At 36.9% G+C, this 24,262-nt stretch overlaps 1 protein-coding gene across 1 annotated transcript in view; it reads left to right on the forward strand.

Moving 5' to 3' along the window:
* The window catches only part of COG5 (component of oligomeric golgi complex 5), a 174,900-nt gene that overhangs the window by 5,144 nt on the left and 145,494 nt on the right, over positions 1 to 24,262 (forward strand). Inside the window, exon 6 of the mRNA XM_066318657.1 lies at positions 4,916 to 5,036. Within this exon, the coding sequence (XP_066174754.1) occupies positions 4,916 to 5,036 (121 nt within the window). The remainder of the gene's footprint in view (positions 1 to 4,915; positions 5,037 to 24,262) is intronic.

Genomic DNA, 24,262 nt, shown 5'->3' on the forward strand with positions numbered 1-24,262 from the left:
ATGTGTTATTTCACAAATGTCAGACATGGATACAGTTTTTCTTCTACTTCAGTAACCTGTGGTTCATTGTCAGTATTTTTCTGAAAATCAGTATTTGTGTCTCTTCAAGGGCTACTGAGAAGTGCTTAGTAGAAAAGTAGCAAATTGACCTTTGCACAAGCCGATTGAGTTTTTGTAAAGATGGAGCTAAGAGGAAAGGGTTATTTGAGTACAGATTAATCAAGTTCTCTTAACTTAGTGTTATTTTGCTGTTTAATGTTATGCTGCTCTTGTGTAGAAGACACTTTTTGCCCCTAAGTTAATGCAGGCTTTGCTGAAGTTTAGTAAAGAGTTTGAGAATTAATTCTTTTAAATTTCTTCACAAGTCAAGATGCAACTTAAGGAACTATTTGTGGTTGTGGGGTTTTGTAAACCCATTTGCATAGTTGTCCCTGCCTTTTAAATAAAAGTGGAGTCTACAAGAAGGATGTAGACATCTGTTAGAGGATAGCAGTGGGAGAGAGCTTATTACAATGATGGTGAGATTAAGTGTCAAACACTTCCATTGATAATTTTATAGTAGTTGAAAACTTTTCCGTAGATCTTCAGGAGTCACGTGTGTGCATTCTGTTAAGTTTATGGTTTGAAATGCAACACAGCTCCAGCCCCACAAGTGTTTAACGAGTTATTGTTTGAACTGTTTGTCTTTGCAAGTTTACCTGAATTTTGAGCTGTGGATGTACACTCAAGTAGATTGCCATCTCCAAGTGACTGCTCTTGTAGAGTAGATGAAGCTACAGACTCATACAGTTTCTAGTCTGGGGACTGGTGGACAGCTGCACTGTCTCGTCTGAACTTCTATTTTCTATGTTACTTTCAGTAGCAGTGAAATTCAGCAGGGAGCTCTTAACTCTATGCAGCTAGTTTGGCCAGATTCTTTTCCTGTTGTTTTCAGCTCCAGCTGTTAATGTTTTTGCCACTGGCCAAAAGTCCCATGACTTTCATGTGACAGGTTAGGTGCAGATTTTTTGGTTGTTCTCTGATGTGTGTTGTGCCTGGAAAAAAAGTTGCGGGAATGTGAGCCTAAAGATGAAGATCATTTCTACCCTACCCTCTCTCAAGGTCAGACTGCAGAAGGATGTCTGAGGAGAATGAGTCTGTGAACTTGGGAAATGTTTCTTGGATGGTTTGTCTTGTCTTGTTACATGGTTGCATAGGTTTTCCTGTGGTGTGAAAGTGGCATCCATCCATGGTCACCATTATTCAGGCTGTGCTAGGGGATTTGTAATACCTGACTTTTTTTGCTGTAAGTCAAGAAAAAAGAGGTACAGAGTAAGTGGGAGCCTGGTAGACTGCTCTTTTAGCATCGGTGTAGAAAGAGGAATGATGATTCCAGATTCTCTGCCAGTGAGAGTCAGAGTCTCAGCGCAAGAGCTGCTGTCCCTTCTTTTGTTGGCAGATACTTCGTGAGTGCTTTATGTTGCACTACGCTGCTGGGAGGAGTTGACAGTCAGGACACCTGAATTAATAAATGAAGCTGAATTTACGGAGACTTGAGTCAAATCTCAGCTCTCTAGCCTCCTAAAGATGCACTGCTGGGGTGTCCTTGCTCTGGGGGACTAATTTGTTGAGGAAAGAAGGGCACAGCACAGCAAAAAAGGCAGGGCTTATGACATGAAATTGCTCCCAAATTCAGGACTTGCGGTTTGGGACATTGTCAAACTGACTAATTTTATCAGCTGATCTACAGTTGGTAGAAAAAGATAGCTAGTAAGGGAGGTTGCCTTCTGTCAAAATCTGTAGGGTTGGCAGGTATGTTTTGGTGGAATGCATGATGTTTCAGTGCCTCTTGTACTTGTGATGGTGTTATTTTAATACCTCTGCATTGATTGCTGTGGGACTGCTTGCTAACTGAAGGAATATTTGACTTGCATAAAGCTAGATTTTGCCATCCTTAATTGTTTTTAATATAGTCTGGCTTTTTCATAAACATTCTCACTGCAAGTTTGTTGTTAAACTTCAAATCTAGTCCTGAATTCTAAATCTCTGCTATGTGCTTGTACATGTTTCATCTTGCTCTGTTCTTACAGCTTCATGGCATCCCAAGACAGCAGCAGACTTGGGAAGCTCACTTCCTGCTTTAAATCATCCTGTACTCTTCTGACTTTTTCCATAGTCAATCACAAGCTGAGTGGGGGTGGTTAAAAACTGAAATGTGTAGACAGGGAGTTTGTCCTTCAGAGGGTTCTTTTCTGTGCAGCTCTGTTTAGATGAATGGTTTTGCCTGGTCTCTTAGTTTCAGTGTCTTGGTGTATGAAAAACTTTATAATAGCAAAATATTTTTAAAAACACCAATAATTTTGTATTCTAAAGTTATTCTTACTTTAAAATATTCACCAGTAGCAGATATATTTGTGATGCTACTGTAAATAAATAGTAAATGTAGTCTGAAAATTGTGGACTGTCTCCTTTCTTCAGACATTATAAACAACAAAATATGTGCATTCAGTTACCTTGCATATATGAGCTACACACTGGCACATTTTCCAGTGACTCTGTCTTTATAATTAAGTCTTCTTTCAGTAATTTCTTAAAATTAATTTGAGATTAAAAGTAAGAGGCTTTTCGATGTCTCAAATTGTAGCAATAATTTCTGTTATTGTTGACACATTGCTTTAAATCTCAGGAGATAGCTAATATGTAATCTCAAAAAGCATTGGGGTTTATTTTTAATTTTACTGAAAATTACTTGGACTAACTGGGGCCACTCGCATTTTCCAAATTAATTCTTGCTTGAACAGTAGAATTTGTTCCTTCTTGGATTAAAGCATCTCCTCTAGAAAAGCATAATTCAGGGGGAGAGTGTTTCCTGAATTAATTCAGACTTGTGTCATGTGTGTAGTCAGGTTAGAGGATTTAGCATCTAGCCTCTGTGAACAGCTCCACCATTAGATACAGTTGTTTATTTCTGTTATATATAGCATTCTTTTGCTGTGACTAGGAGTTTTATTAAGTTGGACAGCTCACATAAATAAAAATACTTGAGTGAAACAGAATCTTTGTCAAGGGTACAATGCCATGGAAATTACTACAAAATTTAGAGTGCATCCTCAGTGTCATTGGATTTTTTCCTCCTACTAACTCTCAGGGCTAGAAATTAAAACAATTTTTTTTTCTCTTGTATCTAAATGGAACTTTTCCCATCTCATACTCTCTTTTAAAAGATTATTTCTTGGGACAGGAAATAATAAGCTACAATTCAACAAAGAAGAAATAATCTTTTGGTGTATAAAGTAGAAGGTGGTTTAAAAATAACAGAAAGTGAATTCCCAGGGAAAAACTTTAGCCAGAGGTACACAATGGGATTAAAGAGTAATTAATTTTGAAAGCAAAGTAGTAATACCATGCCATCTTATTTGGTGAAGCATAGTGCACTATATTAAAAGCTATCTTTGATTAATCTTGCAGAAATTTAGTTCACGGATATGAAAGTGATATGTGGATCAAGATTTTTCTAATTAAAGAAATGAATTAATAAAAATTAATACATTAATCTCTCAAAGCAGGATAAACCCTGCTTAGTTCTCACTAAGTGTAACAGAAATCATGTGGCTAGGTTATCACAGAACACTTAGAAAACTTCCTCTTCAGGCTGTGATAGAGAGCCCAAAGCAGTGAGGGTAATTGGGCTTTCCCTGATTTGTCTCAGTGGGTTTTCTTCTAATTTTTCCTTTTTGTTCTGTCTAGATGTTTAATAAAATAAAACTGTAAATATTTGTGGATTTGTTAGTTTGTGCAGGCATAGGGAAGAGACTGCCAGGTTGTACAATCCGCTGTGGATGTTGGTTGAAATGATTCACTTTATATGTTTTCCTATGTGCACTTCAACATTAGTTTTCAGCAAATGAACTTGAGTCTGAAAAAGAGATTCTAAGTCTTGTTGAATACTAAATATTTTTTTTAAGTAATTTAAAATTAATTTTGATATCCATATGCCTTCAGTACCACGTAATAACTCCAAAGACTATGTCATACTTGTTCCAAATTCCTCACTTGCCACTCTGGTTAATCTGATTGCAGATGTTGGATTGTACCTATGACTTTACTGAAATCCATGTTGCATTTCTGAATTCTATTCTAGTTGTTACCCACTCCAGGATGTTGCTTTCCCATAGCATGTATTTCAAAAAGCTAGTTGAGTGAAAAGTTACAAAACTATTATATTCAATTCAGATGTCAGCAATGCCTGTTATTCTAATTTGGTGCTAACAAAAATGCACATGAATGTGGTTCCTAAAAATTTATGTATACGTCCATATTCCTAATCATTAACCAATAATGCTCTGTATTTTAATAAGCATATGAAAGAATGTGGACTCTCAGTTGGTTGAATGAAGGTTACTGCCTTCTGAAAGTTTGGGCAAGAATTAGTTTTTACATATATGCCTACCATAAGTGTCAATATCTGTAATAATTATTTGGTCTTTAAGTTTTATTGTCTTCTGAAGTAAGTGCTACCATTTTGCTTCTTTTAGATGAGTATTTGATTGGCAAAGGCAACTTCTTAACTTTGCTAAAGCTTGAAGAGGGGAGAGATATTAAGGAAAGATGAATGAGATAAAATAAAGCTCATTTCTAATTAGAACATGCCTCTGTCGTGGGATTCTGAGTTTCCTTTGTTTTTTTTGTGTGGGTAGTGACAGAATAATCTCAATAGCCCCATAAATGTAATTACCAGCTTCTGAAAGTCTTGGTCTGTATAACATAGAGTCATATTAAAAAAATTTGGAAAACAGGGATTCAGTGTTCCAAAGTTCCTTGTTTTTATTCACATTCCCATTTCCTTTTTTGGTTAAGATGTTTCCACATTTGAGTGCTCATATTATGTGATTGTAATGTGCTGATAACATCCCCTAATAGCACAATTTCCCTGCAGGCTGCCTGTGACTTGCTGCGGAGGATAATACGCATCTTGTATCTCAGTAAGAGACTTCAAGGACAACTGCAAGGAGGAAGCAGAGAGATAACAAAAGCTGCCCAGAGTCTCAATGAACTTGGTGAGTCCTTCTTAATTACTATTAGATACATTTTTAGCTTGTGTTCGCATGATTTGCACTAGCGTTTGACTTAAAGAAGCACCCAAAACTTTTTACTCTGGTTCTTGCTTTCTCCTTCCTGATTTAAATTGAGACATGGCATGGACAGAACTTACTACTCCTTTACATTTTTAGGTTGTGAAAATTCTGTGATAATAACTTGTGTTCTTTTGGGAAACAGTTTTTTTTGTGAAGCAGTTTCTTAGTGATTTATGTTTCTATAAAACACCCTCAGAGGCAGCAGATACATGTTTAGTTTTTGGGAGACATTGCACTCCCATAAGGCGTAGTTTAAATTACAGTTTATGTCCTAAAAGAAAGATGTTGGCCATGTGACTTTTATGAGAACCACAGGTGATACAGATACCTAACCTAGTTCAGATACTGGAAGTGTTCTGCTGCAGTAGTGACTGATTTACGTTTTATTTTATTGGCTTCTAGGAAGAATAATGAGGTAGTTCTCATGAAGGCTCATGTAACATTGCTCAAATGTTTTCTGTACTTGAGCTAGCTTGAGAAATTCTACACAGTGCTGCAGGATACAGTGAGGAGCATCCCATTAGTCTTGGATATCAGTTGTTGGTGTTGCATATGGTATCTTGCCAGCTGTTTCTCCTGATTTAATGGTATTCAAATTCCAACTTCCAAAAATAGATTGTGAGAGGGCTGAACTAACAAACATTCAGAAACATCCTGAAGTTTATTTTGCATATTTGTCACTACTTCTCTTTTTATACTGTGTGATCAAAAAATTATGAGACAATGACTTAGTCTTATAACTGGCAGATGCTGTGTTGCAAACAGAAAGTTTATATGTTTTTATAGTATATCAGTCTGATTGAAGCACTTAAGTGCCAATTGTATCGTTGTAAGGTAGTATATTTTTTCTGACTCTTCTTACTTTTTTTTCCATTTTGCTCTACCATTACATCTTCACAATATATAAAATATATAACTGTCTGTTAACTACCTGGATTGCAGGTGTTGTGGGATTAATTTGAGTGCTAGATCCTATTAAACAAATTAGTACAATTTAGTGGTGAAATTTGAGATATTTAATGTAGTTTTTTAGCATTTCTTTCTTTGATCGGAAGTATCTTTTACTGCTCTTCTTCCTTTCCACTTCTTTTGTTCCACCATTGTAAAAAAAAAAAAAAAGAGCTTGCACTTTATTTTGTTGAAATGCCACAGTCTTTTGAGTTTCTTGTTTTCAAATACTTGATCTTTTTCTGAAGCTTAGCAAATTATTATAAGTAATTATTGTTAAAGTTCAAGGGAAATCTGTCCTCTTAGGCAACTCTTTTGAATTTGATCTTACAGTCCATGGAGGTAGCCAAGGCTTGTGGTCCTTGGTTTAATCCTTGTTTCTGGCTGGTTTATGGCCCAGTAAAATACCTTGTCTGCTGTCATTTCTCTCTCCATCTTATTTCCTGGTATCTCTTCCTTTCTTCTCTCTTACCTCTCCCTCTGCATCACTCCATTTTTGCCTGCCTGTCCTTGGTCACCCTCTACTGCCCACCTTGGCTGGTTTGAATTCTTCCTGCTTCCCAGCTGGCCATGCCTCCCAGCGCCTGAATGGATGGGAACAGCTCCCTGAGGAGATGCTGGTGCAGGGAATTGGAGGTGTCTGTCCCGTGTGCAGAGGTAGTGATTGCTGGGTGTGGGGTGGCTCTGTTCCGAGGGGAGGAACAGCATGGGTCAGCATGGATCAGGGTACTGCTGTGGGAGTCAGCAGGAAGGAGGCGTCCACAGGGAGCCTGGGATGTGGGATGTGGCTGAGGTTGTGCTGTGCTTCTGGACTTGGAAAGCATTGGGATGGGTGGGAGATCTCTAGCACAGAGGTGGTGGTGGTGTGTGGCAGGAGAGCGCTCAGGATGTGGTGGCTTGAGGCTGTGGAAGTGCTGTGCTTCAGAAGGAACAGGAAATGTGATGTAGTGCTCTGTGGTGTTAGGAGGGTGGGGAGCATGGGGAGCAGCCCTGGGCACTGCAGTTTGGTTGGTGAGGTATGAAAGCTTTGGGAGGCCTGGGGAAATACTGCAACATCTGATAGTAGTAAATAGGTCGTAGACATGAGTGGTGTGAAAGCCTGGTATTGATAGGGACCTCTGTGTCACAGAGGCTTGCTTTCATGTCCAAGATGAATACTGATCTGTGGTTTTAGCCAGATACTCCTGAATATCCCTTTCATCTCTCTTTCAAAGAAAAAATTATTCTGTTGTTTATTACTTTCTGTTGTACGTGAGGTGCAGAATAATTTCTGCTTTGTCAAACTCAGTTCTGTGATCTTACTGTGAAAGTTTGCACTTGCTATGGTAAAAGATACCTTCCATTTCTTTTAAGGTATTCTGGGTAGAATTTTGAGGTAACTACCAATTTTTTTTAATACACTGCTACACTCTGTGTTTATATTTGGGGGACACAAATGTGTGCATTGAGGTGTGTATTTAATATATATTCCTGTAGCTAATCTATGTTAGTTCAATCACAACTTTTTCTTAGTTGTATATTGAAGTTTATTTGGCATTGATGGGAAAGGCTATGGTAAATATATAAACTATTTGAATTAGGTAGAAATATGGGTGAGTTAGAGGAACTACAAGAAACAGGAGCTTTTACTGAGAAGCAGGTTTTTGCTGGATGCCTAAAGTTGCTAGTAGTCTGCAGATCTCCAGCTTCAGAGTATGATTTTAGGAAGATGCTTTCTCTGAAAGTGTTTGGTAAAATTTTGACCAAGATCTCTACTTAGAGCTGAAGTAGATCTGAAATTACTCAGTATTGGATTTTCACATTCTTTGAACTTAAGTTCACGTTTTGGCACAGTAAAAAGGAAACCTAATTTCCTTGTAGTTTAGAGATTGAAAGTGATTTCTGTGTGCAAATGTGCATATATATATTTATATAAAATTAAACCCGAGACTTCTGCAATTCTTCTACCTTCCAATATACTTTGGGTTCTCTAGCAAAGAAGAATAAACAATAAGCTGCTTCTCTAGTGCTAATTCTTTGAATTATGCAATCCAATTCAGCGTTTGCATAGGAAAAACAAGTGCCAATATTCAGGTGTCACACAATGCCTAATGCTGTGAATTATATGCCCTGACTATGCTTCTCGGTGGTATTTAAATACAAGTATTTTATAAAGTGAAAAAGAAACATTCCTAAGCAAGATTAAACAATAGAATGTGACAAGAAAATGGTACCCTATATACAATTCCCTTTCATAGAAGAAATTCTGTAGGTACTAAAACATCATCTGTCTTCCACGTGTGTATACAGAGATTACTGTCTTTAACAGTGGCCAGTAACTTATCAGATGGAGATGAAAAAATTCTGAATTGTGCAGCAAAAGGCTGGTTTAAGCATGGACAGGCCAATTCCATCTGTCAGTTACAGAGCTAGCTCTGGACAACAAAGGATTTCTATTTTCCTGGTTAAATGCTTATAAATGATGTCATCATTATTCATATAAATGCCTAGACTTCTTTTAATGATAATGTTTTCCTCATCTCTCTATATGCTTGTATTATAATTTATGTCTCAGCAAGTAAATCTGTTTGCTTAAATATTCTTCTGAGTATTTAATATTTCAGTGCAGGCTCTTGCACCAGCCATGATTTTGCTCTTTTGTAAACTCTGGCTTAGTCTGTGACTGAGCTGTGCAGTCATAAAATTAAGGAGAAGGGGTCTATTAAAATAACAGTTTCAGGTATCTTCAGTATAGAAGTTATTCTAGGAAAACATTGCCTTCCATGGAACTTGAGAGAGGATGGGCAAAGAGAGCTATAACCTTGCTTCAAAATTAAATTCATCTAAAGAAATAACAAAACTTTGTCAGTTATTGAAGTGTAGCTAGAATGGAGAAAATGCTACTTATGTATTTGTGTGCCTGTTGTGGTTTAACCCCAGCTAGCAGCCAAGCCCATGCTGCCTCTTGCTTGCTCATCCATGAGTGGAGGTGCAGTGGGGCAGAGAATTGGATGGGTAAAGTGAGAAAACCCATGGGCTGACATAAAGACAGGTTAATGGGTAAAGCAAAAGCCAGGCATGCAAGAAGAGCAAAACAAGGAATTCATTTACCATTTCTCGTGGGCAGGCAGGTGTTCAGTGATAGGAAAAGGGCTCCATCAGGCGGGGACACAAACACCATCACTCCAAATGTCTCCCTCCTTCTTCCCCCAGCTTTACATGCTGAGCATGCCGCTGTGTGGGATGGAGTGTCCCTTGGATCAGTTGGGCTCAGCTGACCTCTCTGTGTCACCTCCCAACTCCCTGTGCACTCCCACCCTCCTCACTGGTGGAGTGGGGTGAGTGACTTGACTCCTAAGTCCTGCTTGGCAATAATGAAAGCATCTCTGTGCTACAACACTGTTTCCAGCACAAATCCAAAACATAGCCCCTGTCAGCTACTATGAAGAAAATTAACTCTATCCTTTCTAAAACCAGCAAAATCCATTATAAGGAGGGAACAAAGCTTATCTGGGCCAGTTTTTTAGGCTTAACATTTAAGATGTAAGGGAAATTAAAGAAAGACAGCTTGTGAAGAAGTGTTTCTGGGCTGGAGACAGTTGAAATTGATTAGAGACTGCATGATACTGAGTGAAATACAATTAGAAAAAAATTATTTGGATATGCCTGGAAGGCCTCTTTATAGCTGGTATAATATAGGTGTTGATATCCTGGTCTTCTGAAGTGTACCCCAGAACTAGTGACATCTGCACAATGACAACAGTAATCTTGGATGTGAAAAATTCTTGTGAAGGCTAGAAGTAAATTTGACTTAGCAGTTTTCTAGGTAAACAATATGGATCATACATGATTTATAAAAGAAAAAATTGTAGATAAAGTTCATACATCTGTTAGAGTACAATTAGAGGCAATGGAAGGAGGAAAATGCCTGTCTTAATGTGGTTTGCATTGTGGGATCTTGTCTTTTTCAATATTCAGGTTTCTCTGTTTCAGGGCACTTTTCTGGTATTGCTGCTACATATAGTACCCTGAAGTTTCCACTGGAAGGGAATACTGTTATAAAGACTGTGAATTTATCTATGGTACTGCAGCTTATCACCCAGTTTGTTTCAAATACAAAATAGTGCTTGATAGAGGGAGACAACATGGTCTCTGTTACCCCCATGTTTGAAAATATTATTAATTAGATCAATATTTTCCCAAATATTATAAGCTTAAAAATAGCTTAAAAAGCTTAAGTATTTTTTCCTTTTTGTGTTCTGTTGCTGATGGGCTTGTTTCATGGAAAAGAAAGCATGTTCTTTTATGTACCTATATATAGTGTGTATATGTATATAATAGCATGTGTATATAAAGATTTATAATATTCATAAATACAAATACAAACAATATGTATATCCTAATATAAAATACAAAAAAAGTGTATCTCAGATGCTTTTCAGAGGAATCTCCTTGTTCTTAATAGTTTTCTTTGTGAATTCTGAGGGGAGAGATTAGATTCTAGAATCTGATGGAGCTTGTTTTATTGAAAATAGACCTTACTGCTACCTATTTTACACAATTCAAACTAACCTGGCTTCCTTAAGCAAAGGAACTCTAGAACAAATAAGCTATTTGGTGGAGTCTATATAAAAGTGCTGTTAAATAGTAGGACACACAGCTTTATCAAGAATGAATCCTGTTTAACCAACCGTATTTTCTTTGCTGGCAGCGTAACAGGCCTTGGGACTAGAGAGATCAATGACTGTCTTGTAGTTTGATTTAAATAGGGCTCTTGACACCATTGATTTAAATAGGGCTCTTGACACCATGTCACACTAGCAGGATCAGCAATAGAATCCAGATGAAAATGTCATGCAGTGAATGCAGAAGTTCAGAGAAAGCTGTACCCCAAAAGCTTTCATCTGTTGTTCACTTATCCAGCAATACATCAAACAGGGTGTTGTTAAAATGTGTTCTGTAGCTGGCTTGTATTTTTATTAATGATTTGACTGATGTAATATGGCATATATCCTTATTAAATTTACTACCAGTAATCAAGCAGAGAAGAATGGAAAGTATGTTGAGAAACAGGATTAGAATGAAGAATATTCTTAGCGAATTGAAGATACGTCTTACCTGAACTGATTTTATTTCTCTTCCAGACAAGTTCTAAGTCCTCACAATGAATAGTTATCGTTAAGAGGGGGAACAGGAGAAATGACTGTATGAATTACAGTTCTGCAGAGAGGGTTGATAGTTCCTCACAAATGGAGTGCAAGCCACTTGTTCATTTATTTTGTAACAGTGTGACATTGTTGGCAATGAAGTTTGTGCTGTTCTTTGTAAGGAAGGATGTTGTGTGCAAGGCACTGGAAAATAATCTTTTGTTCACGAGTCACACGGAGTATCAAGTCCCCTTTGAAGCACTACATTGAAGGAAGATGTAGGTTAATTGGAGAAACTCCTAAGCACAGCAGCAATGGTGGCTGAAGGTCTTGAGGATGGTCAGTGGGTAGAAGAAGGTGTGTGGCTGTGGTTTGGAGAAGAGGGGTGTGAGAGGGGGAGTAATGTTCTTCAGATAAACAAAGGTTTTTCATATGGGAAAGGGAGTTAATGGCTCTCCATATGCACTGTGATGGAAACAGTAAGTAATGGGTCTGAAATGAAGCAAAGGATTTTTTTTTTTCTAAAATGTTAGGAAAGAGTTCTGCCAGAAATGATAATTTCAGGGGATCTGTGAAGTAGTATTTGAAGCCTTTTTAGAAGTGTTTTAGACAAAGCATGTACTGGGAATGAAATCATATAGTCATGGAATGGCTTGGGTTGGAAAGAATCTTTAAAGCTGATCTAATTCATCTCCTCTACAATAAGAAGGGATAATTAGATAGAGGTGATTTTTGCCTTGAAGTAGAAGGACTCAGTGAGCTGATCTGCTCCCAGTCCTTTGTGTCTCTTGGAGATGTTCCCCTCCTTTCCCAATTTTTCTGTTTGTTTTGTGTTGTTTTGTTTGTTTGTTTGTTTTGAAAATTGGAATGCTTGATGTAAAATGTTCTTCACAAGTTATTTTTTTGGGCATTGTTCCCAGATACCACCTGGAATATTATTAGGACAGTGTGACTGGAAATTTCATGCCATCACTTCAGTTCAGCCTCTTCTTTTCATTCCTTTAGATGAGATAGATAAATCTCCTCAAAGACCTTCAGCTCAACCCTCTGGCACAATTTCTTCTGGTTGTGACTGACATTCACATAAACTTCACATAGTTCATTGTGCTACTTGAGTGCTGCAAAAACTGACCCTCAAAAACTATTATGTCAGTTTGGTCTAGAAGAATGCAATGAGCAGGAAAAGGAAGGTAATACTGACTGTGTGAATGTAAGTGTCCTGTATCAAATTCTTTTCCTCCTTTGCTGAGAAAGAAGGCAAACTGTCTGACTGTTTTTAAGAAAGATGTTACTTTAGTTCTTTTATTTTTTTAGTATTTGGGATGAGTGATGAATAGTGTTTTGCATTTATCAAAATACTAGCACTAATAATTAGCATTCAAGAAACAACAGTTCTAATTGGTTATTTTAGTAGTAAGTATTAAACTAGTTTATTTTATACCAGTTAGCCCTATCTATTGCAAGGTGGAATTACCTTTACATGTGGTTATTAAAGTATTAGTGTGGTTATTAAGTATTAAAGTAGCATAAATAGTCGAGCTAATACACAGTGACTTATTCTGAAGTGATTGCAGATCGGCTGACTGCAATATTTGTTGCTCAGGTTAAATATTGTTGTCTAAAAGCTGTTTCATTTTAGCTGCTACAGTTCTTGCAGTAACAATCAATATGTGTTATGTATCTGTGCACAAGTATTACTATACCTGCAATGGCAAACTGTCTGAGCACCTGCCATGGATACTCTTTCGCTGCCACCTTCTTCCTGTATCCTGTTCAGTGATGGACCTAATTTTTTTTTCTATTCCAAGCAATAATTTACAGTGTATGATTGCCAAGCCAGATGTTGTGTTGACTGCTGTTAAAGCGAGGATGGACTTGTTACTGTCATGTCAGTGAGGTCTTGCACTGCTAGTACACAGAGCAGACAGGTTTGGTGATACTAATACTGCTGTGCACAGTTTCTCATAAGAATCAGCACACATCAGACTTGAGGGAAATGTTGCTTTCATGGTGCTTTTGTTTAGGGACTTAGATGCCTTAAAATTTGCTGCCATGTGCAATACCTAGTGTCCTCCAAAATAATATAGCATGTGTGTGTAACACAATGCTTTGTTCTGTAGGACTAAGTGAACTGATTTGATTAATAGAAATTACATGGCTTTGATTGCATGACTTTTTGCCTGGAGTAATTAGTCTTGCTGAGAATGACTGAATTGTATTACTGGCTCAGAGCCATCTGCATTACTGCTGCTGCTTCAGGTGGTGCATCTGCATCCATAGGAAGTGCAAATATCCTGCTAAGACGTTTTTTCTTCTGTCCCCGATGTTAGCAGTAATGCTGCCAGACTTTCACTGAAATGGTTTGGACTAAAAAATACTGTGTCTTTCTGTAGCTGAATGTAATCTCCATGTTCTTCAATTTCATGTTGTTCCTTTCAGTTGAGTTGGTTTTTATTTTGCTTTGTTATGTTTTTTGTGAGATTCTGTTACCATAAGATGGAAGATTTTTCAAAAACTAGATGTGCAGATTTTTTATTTGTAGTATTCCAGGCCAAAAAATATCCTTTCTGATAGGAAGGTCAATTTTTTTCTGGTTGGCTTTTGAAATAAAGAAGAATCTTGCTAGTACGTAACAAGTTCATTAATTTGAAGATTCCAAATTAATGTGCATGTAATAGAATGACTTTCAAAACTTAATAACATTTTTCATTATTAAGAGGCCAGTACTGTAAGACCTCTTTATCCTCTTTGAGCAAGGCAGACAAAGCATACAGATTATACCATCAAATTGTGTTTTGCTGCGACTAGGATTCCTACCTTGGAAACCTGATGTTTGACAAAGCATTTTACATAAATATTTTGCATGTTTTACCTAATCTTCGGCATTCTTTTTCTAACCATTTCTGTTGAAGACACTAAATAATTACAGACACATGAGAGAAAAGACTTAAGTTTGAATTGATGCAAGAAAGAAATCCTGTTGCAATTTTGTTTTTTAATATATCCTTTAAATTGCCAGAGTTTGAAATTTAATTTTTTATATGCATACGGTTCAAGAAAAAGGATCCAAGTATAATTGTAATTCTGGGATTTCTTCATGCCTAGTTTCCTTTAAACAACTGTAAACAAGTTTGATGTTTGCCATATTAAGTGAAACTATTTTTTAATGTAAGCATTAAGTTGATTTCTGGTATTGATGACAATAATCTTTTATCTGTAACTACTCAAAAAATTTGATTTTGCCATACTATTAAGTGTTAGGTAATTTTAGTCTCAAGCACGTAGACCTTGTTGGTGGGCTGTGTGTCAGTTGTTTTAAAATGGGTTTAGTATTCCACTTTCTGTCGTGGTGTTAACCTGTTCCTAAGTTATATGTTACTAACAGCCCAGTGATAAGGCTGTGGCAGAAGTTAATTATGGTGTGTTCAAGTTGCTTTTGCTGTATCATGTGGAGTTTTTATCTGTATTCTGGGCCCATCAAAGACTGTTTTCTGTCTTTTGCGTTTTTCTTTTTCAGTTGCAGATGTCCACACCTTTTGTTCCATATATTTCTGGAAAGCTTTACTCTTTCCAACTCCCTGTCATCTGTTCCCTAAATCTGATTGCTGCTGTTTCATTATTAGGATCAGTTATGACTGTTATTGTATGGTCTAATGTATAGAAGGATTGATTAGAGGCCAGTATTACATTAAGCTAGGCTTTAGCAGGTTCAGAGTAAAATCTAGGGCCTGACAGCTCTTGATTTATTCCCTTCTAAAAGTTCAGAGGACTCCAGTGGGAAAGAAATGATAGTGGACAATAACTAAGGAAGGGGAGGGGGAACATGATAGTCTGCCACAAATTGTTTTCTGCCTGGAGAGGAATTATTGTCAGGACAGCAGAATAACTGCACCCATCATGCAGTTGATAAATTATTATGTATTAAACTCTGTATAGACAGGCTCATGAGGCACAAATAGAGTTTGCATTGGTAGCACATTCAGTTCAGTGTTTGAGATTAAGCCAGTGCTTCTTCTTAAAATTACTGTGGCTGCAGTGTTTTCCATTTGCTTTGGTAGTATATCAAATAGTATGGGGTTTTGTGAGCTAGAGGATATATCTGGGGTTTGTAGTGACACCTAATGCTGAAATAAAGGAACTTGGGAATTTTAAAAGAAAAACTGAAGCTAGAAATGAAGAATAGAAGGAGTGATGAAAAGGGAAATTGTGGAAGATCTTGGCGATTGCACCATCCTATCTTTTCTCATTTTTAGGTGTAAATGTAAAGGCCAGGTCTCATAGTTCTTTTTTTTTTTTCAATTTTTGTTTGCTTATTTTGCAATTAATGAATTTAAACGTGTAAGTCTAAAATCTAAAAACTGTATTTGTATTCTGTTTCTCTAATTACAAAATTATCCTACTTTCTTCTCAAAGTATCCCTATAGAGCAGAAAGGAATTATACCAGGCCTGTTTCTCTTTTGCTGTTAAGGCATATTTGTTCCTCACCAGAAGGATGGCATTCCAGCAAGGTTTGGACGTTGCTTTGCTTTACCTTTTGATCTTTTCAAGTGTTTGAACAGTATTTTTGTATTTGTTAGCTAAGGTGTGTCATAAGACTGGAGTTATGAAAGGATATGAGAGAACCAGCAACACAGATAGGTTTGTATTTATGAATGCTTGTGTTCAGCCAAATACAAGATAAATACAGAGGAATTTTTTATTTTTAGTTGGTTTAAAGCAGTTATGGTTCTGTAATTAGTACAGATCCTAGGGCATCTTTGAGTTTTGACACACAGTATTGTTACTGGATAGTCATACTTCTTCAACAGAAATACATAATTAAAAGTAGAGAGAAAAGCTCTGGGTTTCTGTTTCCAGGTGACATACAGAAAGTAGCAAGACCAAAAGATGTCTGCAAGCTCTATCTGCCTTTGAATCTAGTAATTTTTATTCACTGACTTTAAAAATTCCATATTATTTAAAAAAGGTTAAAAATTGACCAGACTAAAGATGAAAAGAAAAGTTTAAAAGAAGTACTTTTGACTGAGAGAAGGGAAGGGCCGCAGAGATTAGTGGTGAGTCTTTGAGAGATTATCTTTTTGCAACTTGTGTATTAGAAATACATTGTAGAGAGAATGAGTAGATGGTAAGACTTTGAAAATAATTTGCACTCTCTCTTACATATTACATAGACAAAGCAAAAGCTGTGTGTGTATGGGCATGAAGAGAAAGGCAAGTGGAATGACATAATTCCAAGCAATAAATGAATGCAGGGATATCAACAAAACAGAGGGATGTCATCTCTAATTTTGTGGTATATTCCTACTCTACTTCAACAGGCATAAAAGTTCAAGTAAACAGTGGAGAGCTAGGGCACTTAAGTTGGTGACACAAATAACTAGCATGGACAAATTTAGTTCTCTAGTTCCCTTTACAGCTGGAATGATACATCTGAAACAGTATGGATCCAGTTGTCTGTTCTACTCTGGCTGGAGGTTCTGCAAGGAAATGGCAGTTTTATGTTTCTGGCTAAGTATACCTGGGCACTGTCTGAAGCTCTGGTAGGAATTGGCATTTATAACTTTCTCTGTTCCCTCTTTCTGAGCGTTTACATACTTGGAGATTCAATAGTAAACTGCAGGTTAGAGTAGTGATCTCTGAGGTGATCAGACTTGGTGGTTTATGTTCAATGGATGATCACTTGTCCATGGGAAGGTGTGGAGAGATGTCACACGTATTTTTTTCTAGGGATGCTGGCTGAGGGTAGCTGAGTTTTGTTTACCTATGGCTGATGGTGAAATCAGTTGTTTAGTGGTCAAAGAAGTAACGCTGAAAAGCAGTTTCTAATATTGATCTTTGTCTTTCTGCTGGGACTGAAGCATTTATTAGTGTGTAACCCAGTGGCTGAACAGAAGAACACGGTTCGTTCAGAAATAACACCTCAATATTGTATGTCTGAGAAGACAGAGTGTTTCTATTTCTTTTTGAACAAACAGATTCAGCAATAGAGTGAGAGAATAGAAATGGATAAAATGGACAGGTGACTTGTGGTGACCAAGGAAAGAAGTGAGCATTGGATTAGAATGATGACTAGAAGATCAAATAATGGTGGTAGCAAATAATTTTCAGAAAATTTCACTGAGGATAATAGAATGAGACGTTTCAGTAGAAACTGTAAATGCATATGGATCTGAAAGTCAGGTAACAAAACCCAAAATATGTTACTTTCACAACCCACTGAATTAAAACAGAAAAATTGAATCATTGCATGTTTCCAAAATGTGTGGAAGAACAGTGTTGGGAGCCTAGACTACTTGTCCTCTGCAGCCCAGTGCTTAAAAATCACCCATTTCTAACACAGGAAATGTTATTTTGTGTTCTCTTATAATAAATAAACTTAGTGGATTTCAAAGCCATTGTTGCCAGAGTGGCAAGTTGTCATGCACAGGGCAAACTGAGAATAGACCCAGTGTTCAGTGTTTCATTTTTAAGAGACTTAATTTTCCATTGCAGAGGATCATCTGTTCAATAGGTGGGGCAAATGTATTTAGCCAAACTTGAAAGCTGAAAGCTTACTGAGAAGACAATACTAGGTTGTGAAATACTGGCTTTTTTGGCAATCAAGAAAGAAGGTACTCCTGGCTGAAAGCCTGTTCTAATGTAGTGACAAAGCAAAGACAACAACTACAATTGGAAAACAATGTTTATATGCCACTGAATGCATTAATTACAAATTTAGAGTATAGGTATGAAAAATTTAAAATACTGCCAAAAAAAAAAAAATCCATGACTGACTGGAACCAGAAAGACACCTATCATGGAATACACTTATTGATATATTTGTTTCCGGATTGTTCATAAGGATGGAGAATAGGAGGATTTTTCAGTAAGTGCTTTTGCTTTGTCTTTGAAGGCAGGGTAATTTGTTCTTCCATATAGTAAGGATACCAACAACTAACTGGGATGTTACACAAAAGTGCTAAGTTCCCAGAGACATTAGTTTGTAATTCCTTACTGAATAGGGAAGGAGAAAGGCCAGCTTGTGTTGTTCCAGCATTCAGAAGGAGATGGTATTTCTGTTGCTATCAATGTAGTATCAATGAGTAGATACAAAGCTACTCTGAAAAAATAGTAGGCAAGTTGAATTCATTTGAAAGAAAAATTCAGGGCTGTAAAGCTGAATTAATGATAGTCAATTTCCTTTTTTTATGGAAAATATGTGTTGTCAAACAAGTTTGTGTGTTTTGCTTACTGAATTGATTAATGAAGTTGTGTAGATGCATTATAGATTTATGTGCATATAAATTTAGATGACTTAAACCTCCCTTTAAGTTATTTTTCCCCAAAGCAGATATTTAAATAAGCCACATTCTCCTCACTTCACAGTTGCTCTACAGTCTTAATAGATGATTTTGTTACTAGGGAGCTGGAAGAGAGGAACAGGGGTAAGTAGCTGTAAAGCTTTGGAATTGGAGTGTGTCCTTGCTGGGATTGCTTTACCAATGTTGTTTTTGTTCTTTCATTCAGGCAGCTATGTCAGACAATTCTGTACTTGTGCAAATGGTACAGGGAATTGTGCTCTATAGATAAAAACAGTTTTGTGGTTACCTGTGAATAAATGCAATTATACATGTCACAGTGGGCAATTAAGTGGGCTCTTTTTCTTGAAGATTAAGGCTGTAGAGGTGCATTCATGGGGAGAAAATAAAGGACTGCAGAAGGGCTCTTGGATTAGCAGGGGAAGAAATGGCAAGAGCTAAGGACTAGAAAATGAGGCCTGGCAACTTCAGAAGTATAAAATAATTGAAAAATTGGATTATAGACACAATTTTGTTGTAATTCCTCAAGTAAATACTAGTTATTCAAATCTTAAACATAATAACCAATTCTGTACTGTTCATTTCCAATTGAAGTACAACCAATTCTGGTTAAAAAAATCTAACCAAATAGCTATGAAAATAAGACTGAAGACTTCTGTTTGTTCAGACCCTGGATGGGAGCCAGTATCCCTGTAACTATTGTTACTAGTTATCCCTGTAACTTGTTGCTATTGTCTTGCTTAAAAGATCAGTGAAAAATGTTACTCTGTGTTACACAAAGTAATGAGAAATGTAGAATAAGATTTCATTCTTCAAAGGAAACAGCTTAAAAATGCGCTATTTTCACAGGAGTTGTTTTTTCTCTTTGTCACCCAACTCATGCACGTAATTTTCAAATATTGTTTAAGCATTTTATCAACTATTTTCAGTTATTGTTTAAAACATAAAATAGTCCAATTGTCTTGCGTGTTTACCTTCCAGGTCCAACCTTCAGTTATTCACAGGCATTAAACCTGATTACTGGCTTTATTATCTTAAAGGTAGACCTTCTTCAGCTGAAAACCAGCAGAGTCTCATAATTCTTTTCATGTAATCTCAGGGAAGAATGTGGAAACTTAACCTCATTAAAAGAAGAAACTTCCTATTATTTTGAGAACATACTGTTTCTCTGCCAAGTTGTCCACAATTTCAAAGATTCCCCCCTGCCCTGATTTGCAAACTAGAATTGTAGAAACTTTTGACTGGAAAAAGTCGAGACACAAAAAAAAAAACCAGTGACTGAATCAAAAGTTTTCCTCTTTTATTGTAGTTTATTTAAACTGCTCTGGAATCTTTACTGTATGCTGTAAAACTGCAGGAAGATTTATCAGAAACTTCCAAATATATTAATTTTTAAAAGATTTCTTTAACTTGTTTTCATGGGCACTTTTTCATACTTCATTCCCATTTAATACAAGTGTAGATGAGCTGTATGCCTCCATTTTAGTAATTTTTTGACTGTAGAAGGTTATATGCCCGTAATATAATCTTTAGCCACAGATTATCTTCACAGAATCACAGAATGGTTTAGTTTGGAAGGGGATCTTAAAGACCATCTACTTCTGCTCCCCTGCCATGAGCTTAGACACCTTCCACTAGACCAGGTTGCTCAAAGCCCCATCCAACCTGGCCTTGAACACTTCCAGGGATGGAGGGTCACAGCTTCTCTGGGCAGCCTGTTCCAGTTCCTCACCTGGACTTGCCCTCTTTCAGTTTGAAGCCATTCCCCTTTGTCCTGTCATGACATGCTTTTGTAAAAACCCTTCTTGTAGGTCCCATTGGTACTGGAAGGTGCTCTGAGGTTTCTTCAGAGCCTTCTCTTCTCCTGGCTGAACAGCCCCAACTCTCAGCTGGCTTCATTGGAGAGTTGCTCCAGCCCTCTGCTGTCGCCATGGCCCTCTGGACTCGCTCCAACAAGTCAACGTGTTTTGTGGGTTGGGGCCCCAGAGCAGGACACAGCAGTTCAGGTGGGGCCTCATGAGAGAAGAGCAGAGGGAGCCATCACCTGCCTCTTCCTGCTGGCCAGATTCCTGCGATGCTGATGAGGCTAAGGATACAGTTGACTTTCTCTGCTTCAAGTGCACATTTCTGGGTCACAGTGAGCTTCTCATCAACTGATTTTCACATCTTTTGTTTTGTTTGTTCTTGTTCATTGATAGGTCTCACTTACTAGCTATTAGAGCTCTTAGCAGGAGTAATAATCTTCCTCATTATTATTAAGGTGTTTTACAACAGCAGTATGAAACACATTCACTTTTTGTTTTGTGATGATACATATATGGCAAATAGTGTTCCTTTCTCATTTCCTTTTGCCTAAAGCGTGTTTTCAGCAGCCTAGTACACAATTTAGCACTGATATTTGTAATAAATTACTAATGTGGGAAGCAGTCCTTTTCTCCTACTTATCCCTTCTTCTCTCTGTTTGTGACAGGGATTTATGAAAAATATCTTGAAATAAAATTTGGAAGAAAACTGCGGTGCAGTAGCAATAAGTTACTGTGCTTTTCTCCCAACTACTAATTGAGTTGAAATTGAGTTTAATTTGAAATAAAATCTCACAACAGATTGTGAGAGTTCCTGGTACAGTTAAAAGTAAAACTGGGCTAATACAGCTATGTTAATAGCAGTCTGACATAGCCAGAGTGACAGATTTTACAGCAGTGTTGTTTCAGCAGTGGCATTGATTTGTTTATTAGATATGGTATCAGGTTAAACTGTTACAATATATGGTAGGAAGTTGGAGATCGTATCAGGGTAACAGAACCCAAAAGTATATTTCCAAAAACCCATCTTGGAAAGGAAATGAGGGTGTGCTGTGTGCCAACAGCTTTGTGCTCTCAGCCTGCCTGCCTGCTTGCCTGGCTGTAGTGTCAGGAATCAGAAGGGGGATATATATAGAAATGCTTGTATGCAAAGGATGTAATTCATCCAAACTGTAAAAAGAATTGGTTTCATAATTTCACGGTGTGTACCTATCACACAACTTCCACTGTAACTCTTCTGTTTTTTCATTTCAAGTAAATTTCTTTTCATTGTGTGAGAATTCTTTTGTAAAAAGGGAAAACAAGAGGATACAGAAATTTATAAAGAAGATATTTCTCCCATTCTGTTTCAATTTGTAATAATCACTGAAATGTAATTTTAGCAAAGAATATAAAGATGCCTAATGATTTATCTCCTTCAATTTATTACTCTACAAAAATAATTAACTTGTGATAAAGAAGCAGTAGTTGAAAATATACTGTGGTAGTGAAACACACTCAAAGCATCCAGATGAACTGAAGTTAACTGACTAAAGGAAAATTCAATAGTATATTTTAAAATGTATCACTGGGAGCAGATGCTTAAACTTTCAGGTTTTCTCCTGTAATGATTGTACTCTGCGTGTACTTTATCTGTATGAAAAGAGGTAATAGAATAGTGCATGCTTTTGGTTTGTTTGGTTTTTATTCTGTGTATATTTTGTTAAATCAAGGGCCTTTTCTGGAGTTACTATTCGTCTTGCTCTCCCCTCTCTCAGCAATTTTGGCACAACCACATATCACACTCAATGGTTCAAAGATAAGTTCTTATTTTTTTGGCTGTTGTAACCTGAAAAATAAGGTTAGCATTTTTTCCACAGCAAGTGCATGTTTCCCTCTGCCTTTCAGTGGTCTTGATGGCCAGAGCTTCCTTAGAGTGCTTCTTTCTGCCTTCTGCCCTTTTCACTGGACCTATGCTCTTCACCTTCTTCACTTATTGGCTCTGTGTGATTTTGATTTTCCTGTTAGCCAGTTAGTATGTGTTTTTTTTCCTTTTTTTTTTTTTAATCTTCCCCTACCCAAACAATTCTCAAACCCTGGGTTTAATTTTGCTTCTTGACTTGCACAAGCGTTCTGTGAAGTAGAGAAAGGAAATGGTAATTACAGAGTCAGATTCTTCTTTCCTCTTGGCATAAGACAAATACATTCAGTGATATTATGGCAGAATGCATGAAGTAGGAGTGGAATCCGGCTCTTGTAAGGCTGGAAAATTTTAAGACAGAAACTGATTGTTCTTAGCTATATGTTGGAGGTAATTTATCTGAATAATGGGTAACAGAAGAGTAATTTAGCATATCCTAGATTTTTTAACGCTGCATTGAAACTTTGCTAAAGAATGCCGTATTCTGTCCTTTCGGAAGAGTTTAATGGCAATTGGCAATTAAAACCTTTTTCAAAGGAAACAAACATAAGTCTAGAATATTCAGCTATCAAAGAAGTTTGATGATTAGCACATGCATCAATTCAAAAATAAGTACTACATGCGCTGCAATATAGTATATTTAATGCTTAACACAACAGAAAATTTTTCCTTCTGTCTGGGCAAATTTTGTAGCTTTTCAATGTATTATTTAATTTAAAATGAAAAAATCCATCAAGGGTGGGGAAGATAGGATGTTTATGTGTGGTGAGACGTAGTGCCTGTCAGTCCAGTCCAGTACGGAGATACTCTCACCAAAACTTCCTTCATATAAATACAAAATACTGATGTTAATAAACCCAACTTTTTGGTACATACAGATAAATAATTATGTGTGACATACATACGTGTGTTTATGTAACAATGAAGGAAGAGGGGTGAATTGATCTGATGTGTATCCAACTGCATACATTTTTAATCTAATATATTTAGAAAGTAGGAAAGTGACTGTTATTCCCCAGGCACTAATAAAGTAAACAGACCTTCCAATCATGTGTAGATTACCTCTAATTACACGTATAGATTACATTGTAATCCATAAAAATTGTTGCGTACTAGAAACTAGATATTTGTGATGTATTTACATTTCTGTTTCACAGGTTTGTGATGTACTAGCATGTGAAGGTATGCTCCTTGAATATTCTAATAGATTCTGGCATTGCACTCTCCTTATTTTGGTATTTTTAGTGTGGGATAACGTCATTTTACAATGTAAAATTGAATGGAAATGCATGTGTAGTTAAAAAGCAACATAGTCAGAATACCAGCTAATACTTTAGAGACAGAAAACGTATGAAAATTGGCAGTGCTTGCCTGTGTTTCTGAAATGCATTTGCTGGAATTAATATTTTTGGAGTCCTGTACAGTTCTGCTTGCCTTAGGCTGAGTGGTGTGAAATGTAACTGAACTAATGATTCACTGTGGTGAGATCATTTTTAAGAATGTAGTGGGCTTCTTATTGTACAATACCATGGCATAAATTTGCCCTTTTTTCTTCAGCGATGCTGCCTCTTTGCATTTGTTTTAGTCTATCTGTCAAGCACCCACACCTTCATATTGCTCCTGAAATCCTCTTGTGTCTGTAGGATATGTAGTGTGTCTTCACAATTTACTCTTTTTGTCTTGTGTTAAATCTGTCATGTGCTACAGATCACGCATGGTTCTGTTTTATGATGGCTTCTGGGTGTATTTAAGATGGCACATATTCTTAGTTGTATTCCTTCCTGCTCTATGCAGACTTTTCTTCTGCAGCCCTTGAAGTGCACTCCAATGTAGTGTAAGTCCCCTTTTAAAAAAATTTAATGAAGATGAAGCATAGTAAAAATGAACCTGCTTAAATTCATAAAGGCAATCAATGAGTGTGATCGACATAGCCTTTAAAACTGGGCTTAATCTCTTTGGGTAATTCCTAGGCTGCTCTTTCTCTGCTGTGAAGTGCTGTTTCATTGCATCTGATTTTCTAATGAATGAGCTTTTAACACTAAATGTGTAATTCTTGAGGTTTTATTTAATTTT

Source organism: Sylvia atricapilla, chromosome 5 (genome assembly GCF_009819655.1).
Source record: "Sylvia atricapilla isolate bSylAtr1 chromosome 5, bSylAtr1.pri, whole genome shotgun sequence".
NCBI lineage: Eukaryota > Metazoa > Chordata > Aves > Passeriformes > Sylviidae > Sylvia > Sylvia atricapilla.